Source organism: Sus scrofa, chromosome 10 (genome assembly GCF_000003025.6).
Source record: "Sus scrofa isolate TJ Tabasco breed Duroc chromosome 10, Sscrofa11.1, whole genome shotgun sequence".
Lineage (NCBI taxonomy): Eukaryota > Metazoa > Chordata > Mammalia > Artiodactyla > Suidae > Sus > Sus scrofa.
Window position 1 is genome coordinate 64,025,742 of NC_010452.4, and position 23,664 is coordinate 64,049,405.

Genomic DNA, 23,664 nt, shown 5'->3' on the forward strand with positions numbered 1-23,664 from the left:
GCGTTTCAGTTCCATAGCACCTTGTAGTTATTTCAAATGTATAGGGGAAAAGAGTAAGATGCTAGAGATGAGTAGTAAAATAATGTTAGCTTTCCTAGTGCAGATTTCGAGTTTTATGACATGCTCATACCACCACTGGAATAGAATGTTTGGAAGATCATAGAATTGGTGCTGGTATTTTGATCCTCTTTCCTCAGTGAGCAAGGCTGAAAAGGCATTGAAGGTTCTTTGATAGAACTACCACCATCTCAGAAATATTACAATTCAAGAGATTGGAGGGGCAGAGAATAGTGATTTTAGCTGAAAGCCTTGTGTGGTTAATTCCCAGAAAATAGTCTAAAACACTACTGTGGTGTAGGATTTCAGAATCAATCAGAAATAAAAAGAAAATTCTCAAAAAGTTGGTTGCCTCATGGATTTTCAAGTAGAAAGGCCTCTACCTGGAATTAGCCAAAATATAACCACAGGTGTCATGGTCATATTTCTGCAGCTATCAGATTAGGGCATGAGCTTATTTCTATTGCTGCATGTAAAGTTGAATCAACTGCTCGTGGAAAAATAAGATTCTGGAGTTCCCGTTGCGGCCCAGTGGGTTGAGAACCTGACTAGTATCTGAGGATTTGGGCTTCCATCCCTGGCTTCCCTCAGTGGGTTAAGGATCCAGTGTGGCCGTGAACTGTGGTGTAGGTCGCAAATGTGGCTTGGGTCTAGTGTTGACTGTGGCTGTGGTGTAGGCCAGCAGCTATATCTCCGATTCGACCCCTAGCCTGGTAGTGTCCATGGGCCACAGGTGCAGCCCTAAAAAACAAAAACCAAAACATTTTAAAAAGAGAGAGAGAGAAAAGTAAAACAAGATCTCTTTGGTGATTTTTGAATCTATAAATTGAACTTGCTACCTAGTACTGTGTGAAGCCTAATTACTGAGAGATTAGAGCCCTGTCTGCATTTGCTAATTTGAAAACACAGGCGGTAACGTTCAGAGCTCATGTTTCATTATTATTTAGCACATTGTGGTTACAATTCTTTGGCAGTCATAATTTATTCAGCAGTTTATCTTCCGAAGTGCTTTACAGCTGTTAATTACCTAACACAGACAGCAGTAAGAATGTCCTGATTTTTATAGATGGAGAAACTAGCTAAGCCGTTAAGATGCCTGGGTTTCGATTTCATTGCTTTTGACATCTTTGTGGCCTGATTCAACAGACCCCACAGCGTCCCACTTCTTAAAGAGTGCTGAGCGACGCGTAGCGTCTGTCTAACATTCCCGACAGTCCTTCCTCCTTACCGCTGTTTTTCTTTGGGTGTAAATTTCTGGTTTTGTAGCAAAGGGATATAAATCAGCTCACGTCAGCTCAGCTCCGTATTCTCTGGAGTGCTTTCATCCGGGAGTAATGAAAATTAGCGTTTGGAAGCAGGTCGGAAAATTGATTGTCCATTTTCCCAGACCTTATGTATTAAAAAAAAGGTAAAACCATCTGGGAATATTGTTTGCCTGAGGTGACTGGTAAAAATTACACATTTGTCTCATCAGTTAAATCAAAAGTTCAGACTCCTTGATCTTTCTTGAATTTTGGTTTATGGGGGATCTTTGTTTCGTTTTGTTTTGGGGGGCCCTTCCTAAACATTGACCTTTGAAAGTAACAGCAAGCCTAATGGCACTTATGTCTCACTGCCTCGGAATTTTATGTATATAGTGTTTTCTTCCCACAGTCCTGGGGACAAAATCTTGGAGATTTGTTATGGTCGCTTTGTGGCAGTTAAGTTATTGTTATGATGATAGTAATTCTGATTTTCAACTGTTGATGCCGCTTGAAATTAATAAGCACTTCATAAGGATTTATTATTTTTATGTACTAAATGGATTTGAAATATTTTCAACACGTGGCTCATGGACCACCTTTAGGTAGGTAATTAAAATGATCATTTTAATTCACTGTGTGACTTCTCTGGAAGTTGGGTCGTCCTCTAAGTGTCTCTGAAGGGGCCGGCGCTGAAGAGGGAGGGACGGCTGAAATAAGCGAGACCCGTGCCACCGCAGGTCGGGTGCGTGTTTGGTGCGTGTTTGGGAAGAACGTCGGGTTCTCCGGAGCCCCCGACAGGGAGCCAGGGCAGTTTGCAGGGAGGGTTGGGTTTGGGAGAGGACCCTGGGCCGCTCGCTCTCGTGTTCACATCTGCTCCAGGGAATCCTCCAGGCAGCACGGAGCATCTCTCACGGCACACGAATTCCATCCAGTAGCACTGCCTCTGGCACCACAGCGCCACGCCTGGGCTCATAGGCTGGTCCGTCTGCCTCTCACAGTCCAAGTCGGGTCAAGTTCATTGTCTTACAGGACAAATAGGAGGGGGTGTCCTGTTTGTCCTAGAAGCGTGTCAGTTCACGCAAAGGGCTGACATCTTCGCCTTGCCTTCCTCGCTTCCTCGTCTCCCCGTTAGGATAAATATCGTTTTCCTCCCATTTTGAGGAGATGCTCTATTTCCCCCATTCCTGAATATTAAGTATTTCAGCCGTTTAGCGGAGGCAGAAAATTCCTTTTATGTCGTAAAAATGATCACCTGCAGGCTTCCTTTCTTCTGGGTTATTTAGCTCTTTTAATGTTGCCACTACAGGAATTTTTGCAGAGTTTCAGAGCATGAGCAGCAAACCCTCGCTTTGAGATTTGGAGCTGTGTTTCCCACAAAGACAGGCGGGGAAGCTGGGTTAGCGTCTTCGCGCTCTGAATGCAGGGAGGGCGCGATGGCCGTTCCACCGTTCGTCCCCTGGTACGTTCCCCTCCGGTTTGTTAAAAACAAACACACAGAGGACGGCACCCCGAAGATGACCCAGAGGTCATCGGGTCTGTGGAGAAGTCCCCAAAGGTAGGTGCAGGGAGCTCGACTCAAGCCATCAACTGGGGTCATCTCTAGCATCTCGTGCTCTTCACTTCCCTGAGGCCTCCCGGAATGAGATCTAGAGAAAATAAACATTTTCTCCAGCCTTTATGGCAAAACGTTCTATAAATTTCAGCCTGTGAATCTGCGCCGTGCAGCAGCGCGGGCTGGAGCCTTTGGAGGAACTGCCTCCTTTCACCGTGAACATCACGCCCCCTGTTGACAAGCACCAAACACGCGGGACGGGGCCAGGACATGGTCCCTGACTTCCGCAGGTGACAGCCTTCGTGAGCATCCCGCAGGCTCTTTATTTCTGTGCCTCGTGTAGAATTCTGGTGCAGGTGTTTAAAGACCCAGTGATGCCTGAAGGACGGCTGCAATCTCTCCTTTCCCTCTTAAGAAACACGTAGGCCTTGGAATTGTCCAGTTGGCGTGAGACCTGCCAGCGCCAGACTCTTCAAGGCCGCATGGAAGTCCCGGGGCAGGGCAGGAAGCTTCTCCGCTGGCCGAGCCCCTGGTCCAGTTCCGCCCACGGCCACAGTCCTGTGTTCCCCACCTGCAGAGATCCTCGGGACGGGAATGAAAGTCCCCACTGAGTTGCTCACACTCCATGGCCTTGCTGCCAACAGGATAACCGCAGGAGGGTGGCCTCTGCCTCACTCAGCCTTCGAGTCTCGGGAGGCAGAGGGTATCATCCGCGGAACCCACTTTGTACCCAGTGCTCTGGGGGGCAGGGCAGTCTGGGAGTTTCATTTTCAGCCCTCCCCCCCCGCAGCCTTGGACGGCAGGGATCGGTGCTGAGCCACTGGGACGGGCCTGGCACCCCTCCTTCCTCTGACTCCTAAAAGACCACTTGGTTTTGTGGAAAAGAGAAAACACAGGCTCTAAAATCACACAGTGAAGCGATGGAGGCTTCTTCTTTTCAATGCGGCTGTTGGTACCTGATCAGGAGTAAAGGATGTTGCATTTTTATGGATTTTACGCCAGTTGTTTACATGTACTGTGTATGTGAGGTAAAAATGATCATGAAAAAATGGTGTTATTTTAAAGGTAATGGGCATCACAGGACCCGCCCTGCTCGCGTGCAGGGCTGGGAGAGCCCCCGTGGGTGAATAGGGTGCGTTCCTGTAACGACTTCCACCCTGGAACCCGCAGGTGGTCCTGCTGATGCCCTGCCCCGTCTCCCTTTTCCTCTGAGCCGCCTTCTCTCCCTCCTGTTCGGAGGGTCGACTCGCGGCCTCCATCTCTGTCCTTTCCCTTCTCTGCGGCCTTGGACCTGCTGCTCCCTCCGCCAGAGTCTCCCTCCTCCGCCTCCGCGGGCCAGCGGCTTCCTGTGTCCTCCTGCCTCTTCCCCCGCGAGTGTGCCTGGGTTCGTGTTTGTTCTGCTGCCCTCCCCCTCCCCTCGGGGGGGTCGGAATTCTTCCACGTCCTTCCTTCCCCCGGTGGCACCCATTCGACCTCCTCTTCCTCCGTGACTCGGAGCAGCAGTTCGGCGCCAATGTGTCCGGATGCCCCGTGCTCACAGCAAACACGCTCAGAAGCCCTGAAGCCCCCTGCCTGCTCCATGGGGACCCGGGCGCTTCCCAGCCAGACGTCCCTGGGATAAGGCTCACCTTTGCTCTCCTCCACTCCGCCGTCTCAGCTCCCCAGTCAGACGAGAAATCCTGCTGCTCCATCTCCCCCTGCCCCCGACCAGCTCTCCCGCTGCCCCAGCGCCCCCTCGCCCTCCGTGTCCCCTCCCAGCCTCACCCGAGTTTCCAAGCCTCCCTCCCTCTTAGGATTTCAGCAGCCTCTTCACTGCACCGTCTACGCGGAGCTGTGAGACTTGGCTCTAACAGCGTCCTCGCCTCCCTAATATCCAACCAGCCTGCATTCGCTACAGAGCAAAGACTCGAATTTCATACCTCGGCATTCTGTGAAACGCATGGAAAATACGAGGTTCTCCCGGGTGGGATGGCTGTGCGGATTGGCCGAGTGAAGGCGTGTCTAGAAGGCTCTAGAGTTGCGCCCGGCACCTCCTAGTACATGAAGGAGGTTGGTGAGCAGGATGAAAGGCAGCCTGGCCTCCCTGCCGAGAGCCTGGGCAGCGGGAGGGTGGACCCCTCGTTGTGTCTGTAAACATCCGAGCCCCTCTTTCTGCCTGACACACAGCACTTGCACGCAAGCTCACGTGCACTTCGCTTGCTAAAGGCTTGCTGAGTAGATACGAGGAGTAAATAAAATCTGTGTTCCTGAGCGAGAAAGCCCTTTAAGATACCGGCGGCCCTTACGAACTGCAGTTTTGCTAACCCAGTTTGAGGCATGAAGTGTTTTACACTCGTGAGCTAAAATTCAAACTCCCTGCTCGGTCTCTGTGGGCGTGTGCTTGGTCCAGTTCCAGCACCCTGTCTTCCAGTCATAACCCCCCGGGTGCTATGAAAACACAAGTTCCTGGGGCTGCCACAAACCCACTCCTGCCGCGCCCGGGAGCCCGGCCTGGGAATCTGCATTTTAATGGACCGCCGCATCTTCATGGGGTCTTAGGCATGGAGAAAGCGTAGAGCCCTCTAGGAGATCAAATGGGAAACCAGGTGAGACAGCCTCCTCTGTCCCGGAGACCCTGATGCAGAAAAGCAGCCCTAGCCTTTCTGTGATGGGCCATGAAGCCAGGTGGTGGGTCAGCATTTTACAAAGACCCGCAAAAAAACAAGGGAAAACGCAGATGTGAAGGTAATTCTATCTCAAGCCAGCGCGGGTGGTTTGTAAACCTTGAATAAGAAGCAGGTCCTACAGGAGACGTTTTTGGGAGAAGCTGCTTCAGCAAATCAGGAGTTCGTGGGGCAGGACACACATTCCTGCGCAGCTAAGGAGGGTGGCCCAGAGTGGGTGCTGTCTGTGAGTAGGCTTTTAAGACTCCGGGATCAGTTAGACAGGTTTCGGGGTCAGCCACAGCCCTGGCTCTGGCGTTCTTAAGCAAAATGGAATTTGTGGGAAGGCTTCTGATGGGAGGCCCCGTAGGGGGCAATCCCCTCTCCAGAAGGCTTTGCAGCAAGAGCCAAAGGCAGGCTTGGGCTTTGCAGCTGCCGACTGTAAGCTTCTCCTTCAAGAGGCTGCAGCCCATCCTCAGCTGCCTGCAGAGAACCAGGGCCTGGCTCCCTCCTGCTGTGGGGGTTGGGGGGGGGGGTCAGCGCTGGCTGGGAGTTCTGCAGAAGGGGTGGGGCCTCGGGAATGAGATGCTAGACAGCCCCTCCCCAAGAGAAAAACTAGAGACACAAACAGGAGAGAGAGAAAACTTGCAGGCTCAGATGCTCTCAGAGCACGCTTGCTCAGGTTCAAATCCCGCATCCCCCTCTCGCCGGCCCCCTGACCTTTTTCCTGCCCTCAGTTTGCTCATCTGTAAAATGGGGGTGAAAATCCTCCGATCTCCTAGGGTTGTGAGGATTCAGCAGTGGGAGAGAATCTGGTGCCATCCTGTGAGCCCCTCTCCCTCCCTCCCTCCCTCCCTCGTTTAAGCCCACGGCAGCTGTTGTCCTCGGGTCGTCTCCTGTCATATGCGGATCTTGCCCTTCATGGTTCTGCCAGCTCTTGATTCCTTAGGCATCTGGCTCCAGGCTGAGCAGGGATTCTCTAAGATCTTGTTCTGGGGCCGCTCGGTGGAGGGAGGGCTGGGTTTCCTGCACTCCATTCTTGCTTTCCTTTCCTCCAGGGCTTCACCTTTTGTGGGCTCACTGGGCCCCCCCACCAGGTGGGGTGGCCTTTCATGTTCCCGGGGGGTCTGGCCAAGGGCAGTTCGTCTCCGTCGGGACCTCTTGCCTCTGTCCCTCTGGCTTTCACCCGCGCTCCGGGCTTGTTCCGATTCCCTTGCTGATCAGTGAACATCGCTTAGCTTCCTCGGGTGGGCTCTTGCCTCTGCCCCCAGAGCTCTCTGCCCTCTGGCCTCTGGTAGCCTCTCTTGCTGGTACCCATGCTCGTTCTTATCCGAAATTTCCTGGGAATGAAGCCGTTACGGAGCGTGAGCCACTTGGTTGGGTCATGTTCTGAGGAAGACACTTGAGCGTCGTCAGAGTCGTTTTCTGTCTTCCTGATGCTCCGAGTGGAGCAGGTCATCATTCTGTCTCAGAGCCGTGTCCTCCGCCGGAGGAAGCCACGGTCCCTCCAAAGATGGAAGGACACGAGGAGCTTCGTGGAGGCGGGGGGCCTGGGGACACGGTCTCAGGATATCGCAAATTGCAAAACCTTTTTAGGCTTCCGAAGGGATTCCTACAAATTCATATGCTGCTGGTGAGTGTGACAAGGCTTTCTCCTCTTAGCAGTGAGAATGCGCTGTAGGTGGGTTTTATTTCCTCTTAAGATAACGTCTCCTCTCTTAATTCGACCTCTGTGGCCTCTTCCGACCTCTGCCTGAGCGCCTCCTTCTCTGAAGGTCTTTGTTGTGTTGTTGGTGCGGTGATGACAGTGGGGTCGCGGCTGTAAAACAGGTGATTCATTCACAGGAAGTCTCTCTGGTCACGTTCTGTCCCTGCACTCCTGTCCCTCGGTCGCGTTCCCAACCGACACCCACCGATGAGGATTTCCCGTTTCTCGCGGGCTGACCTTGTGCACGTGTAGAGATGGTCTCTTCCCTCTAAAGCAGATGGTAGCACCCTAAAGGCAGTGCTCCGTGCCCTGCTTTTCTTGTGGCCAAGTACACATCTTCACCTGTAGATACACAGAGAGGCTCCTCGTTCTCCATTACAGCCTCAGGATGCTCCGTCGCATGGAGACACTGTAACTTATGTAAGTACAACCCCATGGAGGGAAACGCAGGCTTCCCGATGCTTCTCGAGATGAAGGGCCTGGCTAAGAACGAGGAAGGAAAGTCCGCTGTGACGCGGGTGCAGCTGAAACAAAGCCAGACGTTGACTGTGGCCTCGTGTCGTCTGCTTTTTCTATAAAAGGATGAAGACTATCGCAGTGGCCCTTAGGGAAGTGTCTCACTTGGCGTAGGTAGTTTGGCCCTTCTAGAATAATCAACGAGTATCTTTGGCAACATTTTTTTTTTAATGGCTGTACCACGGCACATGAAAATTCCTGGACCAGGGATTGAATCTGAGCCGCCACGGGGACCTCCTCGGGGTGCTTTCACCCACCGCGCCAGGCCAGGGATCAGGCCCTCATCTCTGCAGTGGTCTGTGTGGCTGCAGGTGGGTTCCTCACCCGCTCTGCCACAGCAGGAGCTCCAGGAGAGCGTGGTTTGATGTTCGCTGCTCAGAACCGCCGTTACGGAGTCGTGCTTGTTCCTTTTAACAGGAACACTGCACTTGCATTGGTTGAAAGGGGACCTCTGCTTAGTGCTGGGTGCACAATGTCACCCCCAAGCCAAACCACCTCCCCTTAATTTCAGAGCCCTTCTAGGGAAGAAGGGTGCGAGTTCTGGCGTTTCTGGCCCAGATGCTGATTGTTCGGATTCCTGTCTCTTCCTCGCATTTTCAGGGGCCAGCATCTCTTTTCCACACCCGCGCTTGAACTGAGTGCCCTGCCCTCTCACCATTTAACCTTTCAGACGTGTGGTATCGCTCGTCAAATACTGTCAGCTTTATGGTCAACATTCTGTCTCTCGGGCGCTCTGTGTTTTTCCTTCTTCTTCTGTGTCTTTGTCGGTAACACCTGTTTGCACCTGTGGTCCGATTGCCCCGCAGGTCTGCAGAGTCCCGCTCCGGAGTTCATCGTGGACGTGGAATCCATGGACATCTTCCCCGTGGGCTGGTGTGAGGCCAACTCCTACCCTCTGACCACCCCGCACAAGACCGTCTGTGAGTATCGCCTGGCTCGGAGCCCAGGGGTTAACATCTGGGGTTTGGTGAACAAAGAAGCCGTTTTGTAAAGATGGGAACGCCACGTTGTCAAAGTCCCAAAAGTGCTCGATTTCCCACAGAGCACCGGGACCGCTGGTTCATTTATTCTTTAAGGGTCCGCGTGAGACGGTGTTTGGAAGTGACGCGCGTGGAGGTCGCAGGGGGGCAGAGGCGGGCCCCTGGGATCTTCACTCCCCATTTGTGTACAGTTTGTTATCTCGATTAGGAAAAAGCTTAAGCTCAACATTGGCTTGTTCGTATTAGATCTGAGGAAGAACTAATTTTTCTCATGAGTTTACCCCAAAAGAATCATAGTTGGTCCCAATAACTTCCTGACATAAACACGTAACTATTCTAGCACTAACTAACCCGTGAGATTTCAGCTATACTTTGATAAGTGCTTTGCATCACATCCTTCTGATCACAAAAATACCAAATCAAAACAATATTAGTAGTTAACCTATATGCATGCGTGTGCGCGTGCACACACACACACCCCACTTAAATTATACACGTGTGTGTTCTAGCATATGTTATTATAGATCCTTATCCTGAAATGGTAACCATTTAAAAATCTTTTGAGGAGTTCCTTTTCTGGCTCAGCAGCAATGAGCCCGACTAGTATCCATGAGGATGTGGGTTCAATCCCTGGCCGTGCTCAGTGGGTTAAGGATCTGGCATTGCCATGAGCTGTGGTGTAGGTTGCAGACACAACTCAGATCTTGAGTTGCAGTGTCTGAGGCGTAGGCCAGCAGCTGCAGTTCCCATTTAACCCCTAGCCTGGGAATTTTCATATGCCCGCAGGTATGACCCTAAAACGAAAAGAAAATAAAAAATAGAAATCTACCGACCTAACAAATCTTGGCATTTATGATTCCATCCTAATGCGTATCGAAGTATTATTTAAAGACTCCTTAAAGTTAAGGGCTTTTACTTTTGTGTAAAATAGATTTCTACTGCTTTCTTCATGAGTTTATGTGCCGGCCAATTCTTCCTAGCCCCTATGATAAGGTTCACTCAGGCAGGTGCCCAGAACGTTGCTATAAAGTTTTTCCTTCATTCCCTGAGGCCAATCTGATGGAGCCTGATGGAGCATAATCTGTGGGAAACAAAGCGGGTGGCCCAGGTATAGATGGAGACGGATTCTAAGAGCGTCTCAAGTACACCAGTGCCCACGGAATCTGACCCAGTGACACCTTGTCCTCGCTTCAAACTATTTCTCACATTTGGAATTGAGAATAATTGTTTCTGTTTCAAGGGCCTTCTTTCCCGTTCTCTCTCCCCTGTTCTTTTCCTTCCTTCCTCACTTAAAATGACTCGGTTCCTTGGCCTTTGGCCCCACGGCCACTAGGCAGATCCCATGGTTGACCCAGGCTTGGGCCCCAGCGCCCCCTGTACCTCAGGCCTCATACAGAAGCCCGTGCCCCCCGTGCCTGCCTCCTCTCCCTCCTTCACGAGGATTGGGAGGCGACAAGCGCCCTGAGATTTTCTGAATGAAATGAAATCGCGCGTGGTGGACGCGGTGGCGTGTGTGCCCTGTCGTGTGCCCAGCTTTCCGTGTGTTGTGTTTGGCTCCAGGTCAGGGTGTCCTGGGTTCAGGCACCTCACCCGGCTGAGCAGAGGCCAAGCCAGGCTAGTCAGCCTCCTCAGCTTCGCCTGAGAGATCAGAGATGACAATTTGCATGGTAAACACAGGCAGACCTCCTTCTCACACATCCTGAGTGTTTTGCACACTGCGGGTGTGCGGCAGCCCAGCGTCCAGCAAGCGTGTGGCCCCCTTTCTCCAGCAGTGTGTGCTCACTGCATGTCTCGGGGTCATGTTTTGTTAATCTTGCAGTATTTCTAACTTTCTCATTATTGTATTTGTTTGGGCATCTGTGATCAGTGACCTTGGATGTCACCACTGTGACGCCCCGAAGCCTCAGAGGATGTTGGAGGTGTTTGGTAATAAAGTATCTTATTAATGTACACACCTTGTCTTTTCGGACATCATATTATTACGCACTTGGCAGATAGACCGCAGTGTTGATCAGCGAACCCACTCTCACGCGCTGGGAAACAGAGACAGTCCGGGACTCCTTTATTTTGCCGTTTGCTTTGTGGGGGTGGCCAAGCCCACAGCACCTCTGAGGTCTGCTTGTACTGGAGCTGGATGCTGAATAAAGCCAAGACTAGATGAAATCTGCACCACTCTTTCTCTTATTCATTTTTGTTTTTATTTTATTTCTTATACACATATTTTGCTTTGAAGAGGGAGCGTGCAAATAACCCCTCCCCACCCGAACGCCGACAGCTTTTTAGAAGTTCTCTTAGAATGAGTTTTTGGTAATGTCGGAAGATTCAGGATTATCTGTGCCCAAAGTAATAGATGCCAGAAGCCTTAGTCTGTCTTTGTGCAGGTGAGTCTAACCAATTATCAATGTGAACTAGAAGCGTTCTTACCTCCGAATTGATTGTTGGCCGTATTTTTATTTTATTTCGTTTTGTTTTTCTTTTGGTCACTGTTGACAGAGGTATTTGCTAAGTACCAGTCCTCCTTTTAACAACAAGATGTAGTTTATAAACAACACCTCTAATCCTCAGTTAAGAGCATGCCGCTATGGTAACACTATTTGACTTATCTCACTTTCTGTGGGAAAGAAGGCATCTGAATAATCAGGCTGGCACCAGTCCATCTTACCAGCTGAGTTCCTGGGAGGTCTGACACGGGTGCTTTTTCTTTTTATTAGAAGCACATTTTAGAATAAAGTCGCCAGTGGAGTGATAAGACTACGCTCAATTCTATTAAGACCTCCTTTCTCATGTCATTCGCCATTTTTTACTGAAGACATGAAGATGAAATTGTGGCACGAATGAAATCACTCTTTAGTATTTAAAGTATTGCTTTAAAATTGAATCACTTTGCTGCTGTACACCTGCAACTAACACAACACTGTAGATCAAATATATTTCAATTTAAAAGTTAAAAAAAAAAAAAGAATTCCTTTCAAACAGACACAGCTTTATACCTCCCAAGCCATTTTAAAAAATGTTCTTCCTCCCTACTCTAGAGCACAGGAAACTATTTTCAGTATCCTGTAGAAGAGGATAATGGAAAAGAAGATGAAATCTCTACAACCGTACTTGCTGTGCAGCAGAAATTAGGACAGCATTGTAAATCAACTGTACTTCAATAACAATGCAAGGGATGCTTATTCCCAACTAGCTCTCAAAGCTGCTGTTCTTTTCTCCTCTTTCTGCCTATTTTACAGCACAAAAGAAGAGGAAGATCGCCGTTGTGCAACCGGAGAAACAGTAAGTGGCTTTTTTCCCCCCAGAACTGTGCTCAGCTATGAAACGTCTTTGAAGAAGATGAAACAGGCTGTGGTCGTTGGAGAGCTGGTTGCACATGTGCAGTAGCAGTGGTGATGGCAGTGGGCAGGTCACTCTAATCCTCTGTGCCTCGGCCACTCCCTTGTAAATACCTGTTTCTCAGGGGTTTTAGGAAGGTCAAACTAGAGTCTGTGGAAAAATGCGTGGGCCTCCGCTGCCGAATACACGTAGGCTGCCCCCTGGTTTTGATTGGAGTTTTACGAGGAAAGAGGGGCTTCCGCAGGGCAGCGGTGGACAGACGGGCCATTTGTTTTTGGAGAACTGTGACTCTTGGTAACCTGTTTACATATTGGAAAATGTCTGGAATATACCACCATACACATCCCTCACCACGTGGTTCTGTTTTCTTAATATACTCCTGGAAAAGGAACGGAAAACAGCTTTTTTTCCCATTGTACCCGAGTTGACACGTGCGTGAAATTGAATAGTAACTGCGTTGTCATTTGGCTGTGAATAACCATTTTGTGGGCATTCTTTGTACATTTCTCATGGTGTATCAGATCAATAACCTGACTCCAGTTTTATCTGGGTAACATTGAAATAGAGCGTAAAAAGTGAAACAATAATCCCATCATTCAATCCAAATCTGAATTCCTGACTCCAAAATTTGCAGGCTGTGTAGCCGCAATGTGAACCTTTTTGGTGCATCTGTCACCTAGACAGCTCGGTAAAACCCAGATTGCTGGGGTCCATCTGCAGGATTTCTGACTCCCAGACACCTGGTGATGCTGATATGATGGCCTGGGAGCCCCCCCTTTGAGAACCAGAACCGTAGGTGACCCCCACGAAGATCTCCGTGGGATGAACTTGGAGTTCACCTGTGTGGTTTCTGCACAGCCAGCCTGTGCGTCCCCCTGAAGCCCCGTTTGCCCACCCCCATGAGGCTCCCATTTTTATATTTGTTCAGCATCTCTGCCGAACTATATAACACAGACGTCTGGCCTGGCACTTTAAGAGTCATCAGCTCTTAGATTTTCCTTGAAGACCTTTTCAGTGCAGCCTTGACGCACAGAAGCACGGACCCCAGAAGTCAAAGGTCAGCACACAGTGGACATGGAGGAGGAGTCTGACTTGACTTAAAGTCAAGTTGGCAAGCTGAGGTTTCTGCATATCCTGAGTGGAATGAAGGACATTATTCGGATTCTGTAACTTGACGAGCCCAGGAGTGACCCACAAGAGCCCCAGCGATCCGTGCTGACCCCTCGAGAGGCAGGTGACCCATAGGCTTCTTGGAACCACTGTGAGAATGGCCCCCAGTGATCTCGCCTGTTCCTGGAGATGCACACGTTGTACCTGGTGGCTTAAATTTCTCCGGGAGTTGCTTTAAGTTGGGAAAAGACTCTGAAAGGTACTAGCATCTCCTGGAGCGTGTCACCCACCAGAGTTTGTCCTTTGTCCCCAGACCGCCGCCCGCCGTGCCTGCTGAGAGGACATCTCACGGCCTCTGTTTCTTCCCTCACCTGGATGCCGCAGGTAAGGGGCCACTCAGGGGCCGCGGCTCTTCCCACTGTGCTGCTGGCAGGGGAGACACAAGTCTGTTTTTAGATCGGTGTGAGAATTCTCCAACTTTGAGTCAATTGTCTTTTCTCTTGCTGTTTATTAACAGACACCCAGTCTTAAAAAAAAAAAAAAAAATCCAAGCTAAATTCCCAGTGCCTCTCCTTTTCCGTTTCTTGGTCAGTAGCTCTAGACACTTCGTCTGAGCAAGGAGTCCATGTGTTCCTCAGAAGTTATGAGGAGTGCCCGCTGTGGCACAACGGGCTTGGTGGCGTCCTCGGAGTGCCGGGATGCGAGTTCACTCCCCAGCCTGGCACAGCGGGTTAAGGATCTGGTGGTGTCGCAGCCGTAGCTCGGATCTGATCCCTGGCCCGGGAACTCCGTATGCTGTGAGGCAACCACAAAAGAGAAAAAAGAAAGAAATTACAGAGTTCCCGCTGTGGCTCAGTGGAAACAAATCTGACCAGTATCCATGAGGATGTGGGTTCGATCCCTGGCCTCGCTCCGTGGGTTAAGGATCCGGCGTTGCCGTGAGCTGTGGTGTAGGCCAGCCGCTGTAGCTCTGATTAGACTCCTAGCCCGGGAACTTCCATGTGCTGCAGGTGCAGCCCTAAAAAGAAAAGAAAGGAAGGAAGGGGGAAATGACGAGCAGTTAGGACTGTGTACCAGGAGTAAGAATGTGATGCAGAAGAAGAAAAAGTGGAAAATATCATTATTAAGGCATTTCTTTTTGGACATTTCACTGTATTTTTACACGAGTGGTTAATCCTAAGTCCCTGTGGGCTTTTTGAATTGTTCCTCAAAACCCTCTGTTTGAATAACTGGGAATGATATTTTTTCAATGTATCACGTCCAGCATCTTACAGTAACCTTCAAAACCACATATGTGAGTTACCCTTTGACCACAAATCTGATGATGGACATATTTATGCATTAAGTCATATAGTCCATCAAGAATTCTCTCTTCCAGCCAAAATGAAGCCTGCTTGGAATTCCAAGATTAAAACCTATATGCCAGGGAAGAATCCTGTTGGTCACCGTTTTTCTTTGTGGTCAAGAGAGCAGTTTTCTGAGTAGACTTGCTAAGACTCTTTTTCCTCAAGGCCCGGGCAGGGTAGCCCTGGCCCCAGATTTCCATGAAGGGCAGCTGTGGACGTTTGGTGTGGGCCGCTGCGTAGAATCCAACTCCAGAATGGTTTTCAGAGAAGCCAGTCATGTCTCTTTCAGAGCCTGTGGCTGTTCCTCTGCCCTCCCGTATTACACCCAGAAAACTAACATCTGTTCCCCCCTTACCTGCTGGTTCCCAGTTGAAGTCCTGTGAGAACAGAACTTCCCAGATCTGTCAAATTACTCCATCCCCAGTGAATATCAGGTTTTTAAACAGAAACACCGTCGCCAGGGCCGCTCAGCGGGGAGAGCAAGTCCCAGCTGGAGGGGTCACCTCCTCCTGAGCTGGTGGACGTCAGGAAGCCTTCGAGGGGCTGCTTACTCTTCTTTCGCCCGTGGCAGCTGGAGACACGTCTAGATCAACCCCTTGCCTCGCGCTTTCGAAGCGGAAAGGCTCACGAGGGCCAGGCAGGGGGGAGCCCGGAGAGGCGCTGCCCTCCATGGGATTAGCCAGAGCAGGATGCCCACCAGCTGGTGTGAGCCTGGGCTGTGGGCCAGCGGGACCTGGGAACCTGGGCCCCGTGCAGAGCGGCTTGGCTGCAGCCAGTAACACCAGATTCACGCCCTGGTGGCTGACCAGTTCTGCTCCCTGCTGTGTGTGTGGGAGAGTCTCTTGCGGGTTAGCAGGAGTGGATTTGTGAAAGCGCCACAGGTAATATCTAAAAAGTGGAGGCAACTACATGTCCACTGTTAAGACGATGGACAATTCCGTCGTGATAGCTCCACACCGGGAATACCACAAAGTGAAGGGAGCGGACGTTCTGGATACGTGTTTACCCGCTTGGGTGGAGCTCAGAGGCCTCGCGCCGAACCAACAAAATTGTGGCTGAAAGCATTCGTTATTTAAAAAATAACCCCAGTACCCTGTATGGCTTGTGGCTACACACATGCCTGCGTCTGTGTGGCCGTCCTGTACAGGAATGGCAAATGCCAGCTTCGGGGTTAGTGGGCGCCTCTGGGTGGGGGAAGGCGAGGGTTCCCGGGGTGGGTCACATGGGGACTCCGCTGTGTCACTGGTGTTCTTTCCTTTAAGCTACAGTGTGTGATACTCGTCACTGTCTTAGCTTTTGCGTTTGTGTGTGTATGCCCTGCCTGATACACAGAAAACCTCATTTATATGCTGGAAAAAAAAAAATCAGGATTTCAAAGATATTACTGTGGCTCTAAAACATCTGGATGTGAAGACGGCACGCGCCTCTGGGCAGCTTTGCCAGCAGAGTGGACTCGGCGGCCTTCTCACTGGTCCTGAAGCCTCTCCGTCTTTCGCTCCCCCGCAGGTCCCGCCAGCGCAGCTCCCGCCAACGGGAAGTACTGCTGCCCGCAGCTCTTCATCAACCACCGCTGCTTCTCGGGCCCCTACCTCAACAAGGGCAGGATCGCCGAGCTGCCGCAGTCGGTGGGGCCGGGCAAATGCGTGCTGGTCCTCAAGGAGGTAAAGCTGCCCCGGGTTTTGGGCCCTGTCCCTGAAGGAGGCCCCAGGACTCCGGGTCCGTTCAGGAGGCACGTGCCGAGTGCCCCTTCTCATCCCGCGGGCGGGGGCTGCTCGGGCAGAGGCGTGGATGGCATCCGGGAAAGACTCTGGGCCTGGTGGGAGTCCGTCCGAGTCGGGGAGAGGAAGAGTCATCCCCACGGGAATAAAGAGCTGCGGGAGGTGGGGGAGGGCTCAGGGCTAGAGAGCGAGCGGCCCTCCCGAGCTGGGCGGGGAAGGGCCACAAAGGGGCTTTGGGGACAGCACAGGTGTTGTTCAGAGCCCACTGGGGGCGGTGCCTGCCTAGCCCTCCGTCCTCAGTTCTTGGCACAGCGCCTGCCCCTTGGGTGGCCCCTAGACACGCTCCGAGGCTCCAGACACTGGCGTGGAGTTTGTGTCCCGGGCTGTGGCCCAAGCCCAGGCCACCCATCACTTTGAGGCTGTTTCTTCCCATTCCTCATGCTGCCTTTGGACGCAGCCTGCAGATAGCGGTGCAGCCCGGTTTCGCTGGTGAAGGGCTCCCTGTCGGCTCCTCGTGCAGAGCTTGGTCCCAGACGGCCTTTGGAGAGGGCCTGAGGTTTGGGAAGCATCCTGGGAGCTCGCTCTGCCGGTCCCACACGCCTTACTGCTTTTCCCCAACAAAGACGCGGCCGCACGGGTCCTCTCACTGGCTGCTGCGAGGGGATGGGGGTGCTTTCACTCCGTGGCCACAGCAGCCCATTTATCTGCTGAGCAGGTGTGCGGCAGGCAACTTCTGCATCACTGCGGGATCCAAAGACAAAGGGCCTCTGCCCTCTGCCCACTCGGGTTTCACGGTCCCCTTGGGGCCGTGACGTGGTTCTAAGTGAGATGCACAGTCCGGCGCAGGCTCGGGAGGGTCGGAAGCGTGTCTTCTGGAAGCACAGGGCGGGGGGTTCTCCAGGCTCCTGGCAGTGACACTTGATCTGTAGGCGGCGATGGCACCTGGAGTGCACAGCACAGAGTGAGGTTCCCGGTGGCCCCGTGGCTGTGTCCTGAGACGTGGACACAGAATTTCCAGGTATAAAGGCGTGTGTTACCTTTTGAACAGAAAAAAGGAAGAACTCTGGCTTGCTTGTTCTCCAGCGGCCAGACAGAAGCTGCTTGCTCACGGCCTCCTCAGTGCCCTGCGGGACGTGGGGTGAAGCCCTAGGTGGCGACGCCTCTGGGTGACCCTGCCCCAGGAGAGCCCTGAGGGCCCACATCCCAGTTCGCCTGGCATGGATGCGGCCACTGCAGCCGAGCCCGAGCGCCTTTGCCTTTTCAGGCCACCAGCGGTAGCGGCAGTTAAAGACTTGGTCGTATTTAGGAACGAGTCTGTTTGAGGGAGGGACTCAGGGTTGCAGTTGAGAAGAAAGCCATGAGAGAGTGATCGGGCCGTTGCCCTTGGGGGTTTACCTGGGAGCATTTGTTGTTTGAAGCTGCTGCCCATCCTGAGTGTCTGCCAGCGGGAGAGACAAATGTGCACGTGGCATCTTCCAGGCAGACTTGGCCTTGGGGCTCACGGGGGCGCCCCAGTGGGCCGCCTGCTGCAGGGGGGAGAGAGGCTTCTGGGAGCTTGAGCCTCAGGTGGATCCGGGGAAGGGAACGGGAAGGACTGCTCGCAGTGCCTGCCACAGGCATGGACAGGGTGGAGGTCGAGTTGTGCATCTCCTGCAGGCCCGGAGCCTGTCCTGGGCCCTTTGCTGCTGTTCTTACTGAGATCCACCTGTCCTAAGAGCTGTCACCTCCACGCGGTATGTCCTGAGGTCAAGCACGGCAGGTCTGGGCCAGCCTGAGTGGCGAATGGATCCCATTGCCGAGAAATCTGTGGCTTAAGGGAGGAGGCAGTGGTTGAGGGGGGCTGGTTGGGAAGGAGCTCCCGCTGCCCGGACCGCAGATCCCGGCTGGTGTTGGACCGGGCCCGGGAGAAGCCAATCCCGGAGCACACGTAGGGTTCTGTCACCGTAGATAAACAAAGGCCCTGGCCAGGAAGGGCCTCTCCCGAGTCTCCCAGCGCCTCCAGCCGGGAGGTCATCCTCCCCACGGCCGGGTCGTCTGCCTGGCCTGTATTTGTGCCTGCTTTGCTGCGCGTGAGCAGAACGGAGCACAGAAACTGATAAAACACACGGTGGACAGATGGGTTTGTTTGCTGCCCTGTAAGGCCGTTCACGCCCACGTCCCAGCGGTTTGAGTGGGGACCTCGGTTACCTGCAGGCCCTGCTCTCAGTCGAGGGGACCTTAGGCTCCGTCTGTCTTTAGGGCTTGGCTGTTTTACTTTCCTGCATGACTTTTTTAAGCCAACACTTGTTAGCCCTGGTCAGTTCTCTGATAGGTGCCAGCAGCCGAGTTTAAAAGCCAGGCCAGGGCAGTTTTCTGATGGCAGAACTAGTTTTTTGCTGATGTTCAGAAAATGCACGAGGCAGGAATGAAAGAAAAAAAAAAAAAAAAAAAAGCAGCAACACTTCATTTCTGTGAGTGCAAGAAAAATGTAAGTTCCACCAAGGTAGCACGCACTTACCACACCTGCCCCGGCACAGCTCCCATGTGCGGTTCCGGTCGCATTTCATGGACGGAGACGGGGCCCTTGGAGCGAAGACAGGGCGCATTTGCTTTTCCAGACCGTCGGGGTGTTAGTACTTAAAGGTTTGTCTGTCTTTGGAAAGTGTGGAAGGCTGGTTGTGTTCGCCTGGTTCTTCTAGAAGCAGAAGGGTGTGGGTGGGGAGCCGGCCTTTGGAGGGGTCCTCTGGGAGGCGGTGCACCAGGGCGGAAGTTTCTGGCAAACGCAGGATGAACGCGTGCCTCTGTCCACGGGCCTCTGGGCAGTGATACCCTGGGCATTAGACCTGGGCAGGGTGTCTCGGGTTTAGGAGGCTGCGCTTCCAGGAGGCGTGTGGTGGAGGCGAGCTGGAGCCGGGCAGGTGCAGTCGCCCCCCGCAAGGGCCCCGAACCAGCAGCCGGAGGGGAGGGCTCAGTCAAGCCCGTCCACAGCCCCTCAGGGCCTGGGGCTTCTGGGACCCCCAGACGCAGGCACCTGGAGGGTGGGGCTTGTAGCGACAGCCAGTAAGCAAGGGTGTTTGTCACTCATGAAACCCACGAGTTCAGGGTGCTCGTTGCCAACCAGGGCTGTCCTTCTCTGTCGCACTTTCTTCCCCGGGCTCGCCGCCCCACCAGCTCCCCCGGTGGACTCGGAGGCCTTGCACCCCCTGCTTCCCACACCCCTGAGATCTCAGCATCCTGGGAGCGAGTCCTGGGCCATTTGCAGGGTGTTCCAGAAACTTCTGCCTCATGCTTTAGATGCAGGCTCGGGAACCACCTGCCTGAGGTGTCGCTGTGTCTGCAGTGCAGTGAGCAGGTGTGTGTGCTTGTGTCCGCGTGTGAGAGAGACGGCGAGTGAGCACAGGAGAACAAGGAGGGGGCGGGGGCACGTGTCTGTCACTCACTTTCCTGTGTCCCTCGGTGGCAGGTTCGCTTCGGACAGACACGTGGTGAGAGGAGAGAACACCGGCCAGGTGCTCAGGGCAGCAACGGCTCTGAAAACGGCCGCTCAGGATGGATGAGCGTCCGTTTGCGCAGCGACTGAAGGCCGGGGGTGGGAAGGGCCTGGCCGGGCACCATCCCTCGGTGGCCCTCAGAGGCCCGGGAGCTTGTGGTTTCTCTTACACATGAGTTGGTTTAAATCGTAAGCAGTCTATGCTATGATTATACTGTTTTTAGCACACGTGTATAGACACGCACACACGGAGTTTTCGGTGGGAGTTGCTCAGGGTCGTTTTGCACCTTCTCATCGCCTTTGGCACCCAGGCCGCCCTCGCCACCCGGTTGCTCGCTCGGCAGCGGCGGTGCCGGGGCTCCACGTGCTCCTGTGGGCAGCAGGGGTTCGGCCGTTGAAGAGGGAACATCCGTAAGCTGTGCCTGCGCTGTGAACGGGCACAAATGTGGCACCCGATCTTTATTCCCTTTGCTCCTCTTTCTGATGTGAAAGCATGAATCCTGGACACGCGGGAGACTTTCTGGAGCTGCCGTGCTGCCTTCTTTGCCCCAGCTCAGCTGTCGGCCCCACTCAGTGGAGACAGCCAGACACAGACCTAAGACTCGGACCCAGCCTGGCATCGGGGCCAGTCTGCATGTAGAGGATGCGTGGAAAAGAAAAGAGTGAGCTAGACGGAGCCTCTGCTCTGCTGAGGGGCGGGCTGCTCCGGATGAGTGCAGTCCAGAGACAGGTGCACGCGCCACCCCTCCATCCACCCGTCCAGCTCCCTCCCCATCGTGCGTCTCCACACGCCAGCCGTCACCTTGCGTCCATCCATCTGCCTGTGTCTGACGTCCCCAGACGAGTCGCTCTGTGCTTCTCATCACAGTCTGGACAAGGGATACAAAGGTTCAGACAGGACCTGTTGCACCTTCCTGGGCTTCGAAGGGAGCAGGTTGTTTAACTTTGCAAAGAGCGACTGCAGAAGCGATTAGGAGCCGTGAGTGCTCGTGGGAGGAGCCGTGGGCACTCCAGGGCGCAGAGGAGCCAGGGCGGGTTCGCCTTTATTGACTGAGACCTTGATCCCTCCGTCTGCCGCTGTGGCCTTCACGGCTCTTTAGCCCCAAAGTGCAGAAGTAGATGGAGTGGCGACTGCAGGGTCCATGCACGCCTCTTTTAGTCCATCCACACTTTCTCCCGGTCTCTTGTTCAGTTATTCGACATCCAGCAGCTGTTGCTGAGAATCACCACGTTAGATACGCTTCCAGCCCTGCGAGCCCAGCAGGGGCCGCAGCATCCATCCATCCATCTGTTCATCCGTCCGTCCATCCATCCGTCTGTCCGTCCATCCATCCATTTGTCCATCCGTCCATTTGTCCATCCGTCCATCCATCCGTCTGTCCATCTGTCCGTCCATCCGTGTATCCATCCATTTGTCCATCCGTCCATCCATCTGTCCTTCCGTCTGTCTGCCTGTCCATCCATCCATCCATCTGTCCGTCCATTTGTCTTCTGTCCATCCATCTGTCCGTCCATCCACCTGTCCATCCATCCATCCGCTCATTTGGGTCCTAAGAAATTCATGAGTCACAACCATGTGCTGGGGCCACTGTGCTGGAAGCTGGGGGGTGGGGGTCAAGCTGAAGGAGAGATGCGCCCCCAGGTGAGTTGAGGTCCCCCTGCAGACCTTCACCTGGGAGCCCAGGAAGTGAGAAATCAGAAGCAGCCTTAACTGTGTGTGTAAACAAAGGTAGCTTTTATCCTTCAGAGCAGCGTGTTTATGGGTACAGTTAAAAGGTGGTGCTGAGGGGGCAGGGCCTTGGGCACTTCGGTGCCACTGGAAAGAGGAGAACCCAGTGAGTCAGTCCCAGGGTCCGAAATGCAGACAGGCCCCTGGAGGATGGTCTGCGGGGTTTGTGCTGCTGCTCTTTTGAGCTTAGGCTGCCCGCTAACCCCCTGAGAGCGGTGTGCCCAGCTTGGGAGACAAAAGCAGCAGCACACATGCGATGTGTGAGGCGGCGGGAATTAGCACGAAGCTAGACGGCGTCCAGGAAGGTTGGCGAAAACGGTGCGCTTGTGTGAAGGTGGTTACGCTTGTGTCATTTGCCTGCAAAGAGATCAAGTACCTTTGTTGAACTTTGTCACTGTACCGCAGCATGGGCCTCAGTAGCCGAGGGAACCGGCGGAAAATGCTCCCTCCTGGGCCTCGCTGATAGAGATTGTTTGGTACCAAATAAATACCTGCAGTGAAGTAATCATTAGGTTTCAGGTGTACAGAGTCATTTTATCTAATTTCAGTGCCAATCTTGAAAGTCACTGAACAAATCCCCCCCCAGATGCTTATTGGGCACCTACTCTTGCCAGGCGCGGCTCTAGCTCTAGTTCTGGTGTCTAGTGACGAGGCTTGTTCCCCTCCTCGTCCAGGACAGAGGAGGGGGACTGCCCCACCAGGGGAAATTTCTGCCCTGCCTTAGGCAGAGAGGGGGAAGGAAGAGAGTTCCCGCTGTGTCTGCTGTTTCTCAGTTGTTGCGGGGCAAAACGAACCCTATGCCGAAGTGGCGTGTTTTGAAGAGGCAGGTTCTGACTGCCTGCACTTGACCCGGAGGCGTGGCGGTGTCCCATCATCCAGATGAAAGTCAGGCGAGCATCTTTGCTGAGCTTGATGAGCTTCTAAGGGATGGACCCAGACTCGCTCCCAGATCTGTCCAGCTCTACAAAGACTCCTGCCTTTCTGTTGTGATACACGGTGGGGGCTCGGTGTGGCTTCCTGTTCCCCATAAACTTTTCATGGACCTAAGACTCCAGGGGGGGATTGCTCCAGCACGGATTTCCTCCTTGACTCACCCGGACCAGTCTCAGGCCGGCTGATTGAAAGTCATGTTTATCAGCCTCGCAGCCAACATCCTAGGTTCCTGAGTCAGGGCAGGGTCCATGCTACCTTTTTAACTTGAATTCTGATGGTTTGCCCACCCCAGTCATTGAGTCTAACTTGGGTCGTAATTAATAGCTGTCAACGTAGTTACTTTCATGGAGGCAGCTCTAATGCACCACAGTGTCAGGGCACAAAAATTATTCAGCTCACAATCCAAGAGAGCTTGTTGAATTTAGAGAGGAATGACGTGGCGTCAGGAAAAGCCATGGGAAAATGACTCACTCTCGCCGGCTTTTTACGATTTAATTGCTGCCTGTTTCCACTCTGAATGGAACTCTGGAAGGCATTTTCTTTTCACAGCCACAAAATGCATTTCGATATGCAGCAAATAAGACGTAGCTCTGGGGCTGTCTCAGCGAAACACAATGAAAAGACTCAGTTGAAATGTTATTGTCTGTTGATAAACACTTTGTGCGTTGTTTCAGCCAGTTCCAATTGGATTTATTTTTAAACTCGGTTTCTGTGGACTGTACTGACAGGAAATAATAAAATTAGATGATTATTCTAATACAGAAAACATACACGCAGCAGAGCCGCTGGTACTGCTGCATCTTGGCCTTTTAGAGCCTTGACTGAGCCGTGTTCTCTTGCGTGGGGAGTCACGGAGACCTTGGAACGTAGCACAATGCGACCCAGGCAAGAAAAGGACAGTGTCCATGCTGGCTGCCTAGTATAGCATATTTTAGGATGGATGGAGTGCTCAGGTTTGAGAAAGCTTTGCTTTGCGGAATTGAATCGATGCAAAAGCACGCCAGGTGTGTTCTGGAGCACGCCAGGTCCGTGAAAACTAGGACTTGAAAATTTCTGCAGCATACTTTTCATCTTCTTCCTCCCGGCCGATATACTGGTCTCCTCCCCAAAAGAGCAGGTGCTTCAGCTCTGCTACCCAGAGTGTCCTCCCCACGGGGCAGGGAATTTTTCTCTCTCTCTCTGTGCTGTTTTGCTCTGAAACATGAGGGACGAACTCAGAGCCCGGCTCCATCCTCTTCTGCACGGGGAGACCTCAGGAAGGGCGGGCACTGTGTCCTGTCTCTGTGCCCGGCGCCCAGCACCCGGCAGACTGTCAGCGTGTGGGCAT

The 23,664-nt window shown here is 52.8% G+C and overlaps 1 protein-coding gene across 2 annotated transcripts in view; it reads left to right on the forward strand.

Annotated features, from left to right (window-relative positions):
* SFMBT2 (Scm-like with four mbt domains 2) overlaps positions 1–23,664 on the forward strand; it is a 193,835-nt gene that overhangs the window by 148,709 nt on the left and 21,462 nt on the right. For both annotated transcript variants that reach the window (XM_021065007.1, XM_021065006.1), the window contains exons 12-15: positions 8,526–8,639; positions 11,933–11,975; positions 13,456–13,526; positions 15,995–16,149. In XM_021065007.1, coding sequence (XP_020920666.1) covers positions 8,526–8,639; positions 11,933–11,975; positions 13,456–13,526; positions 15,995–16,149 — 383 coding nt within the window. The remainder of the gene's footprint in view (positions 1–8,525; positions 8,640–11,932; positions 11,976–13,455; positions 13,527–15,994; positions 16,150–23,664) is intronic.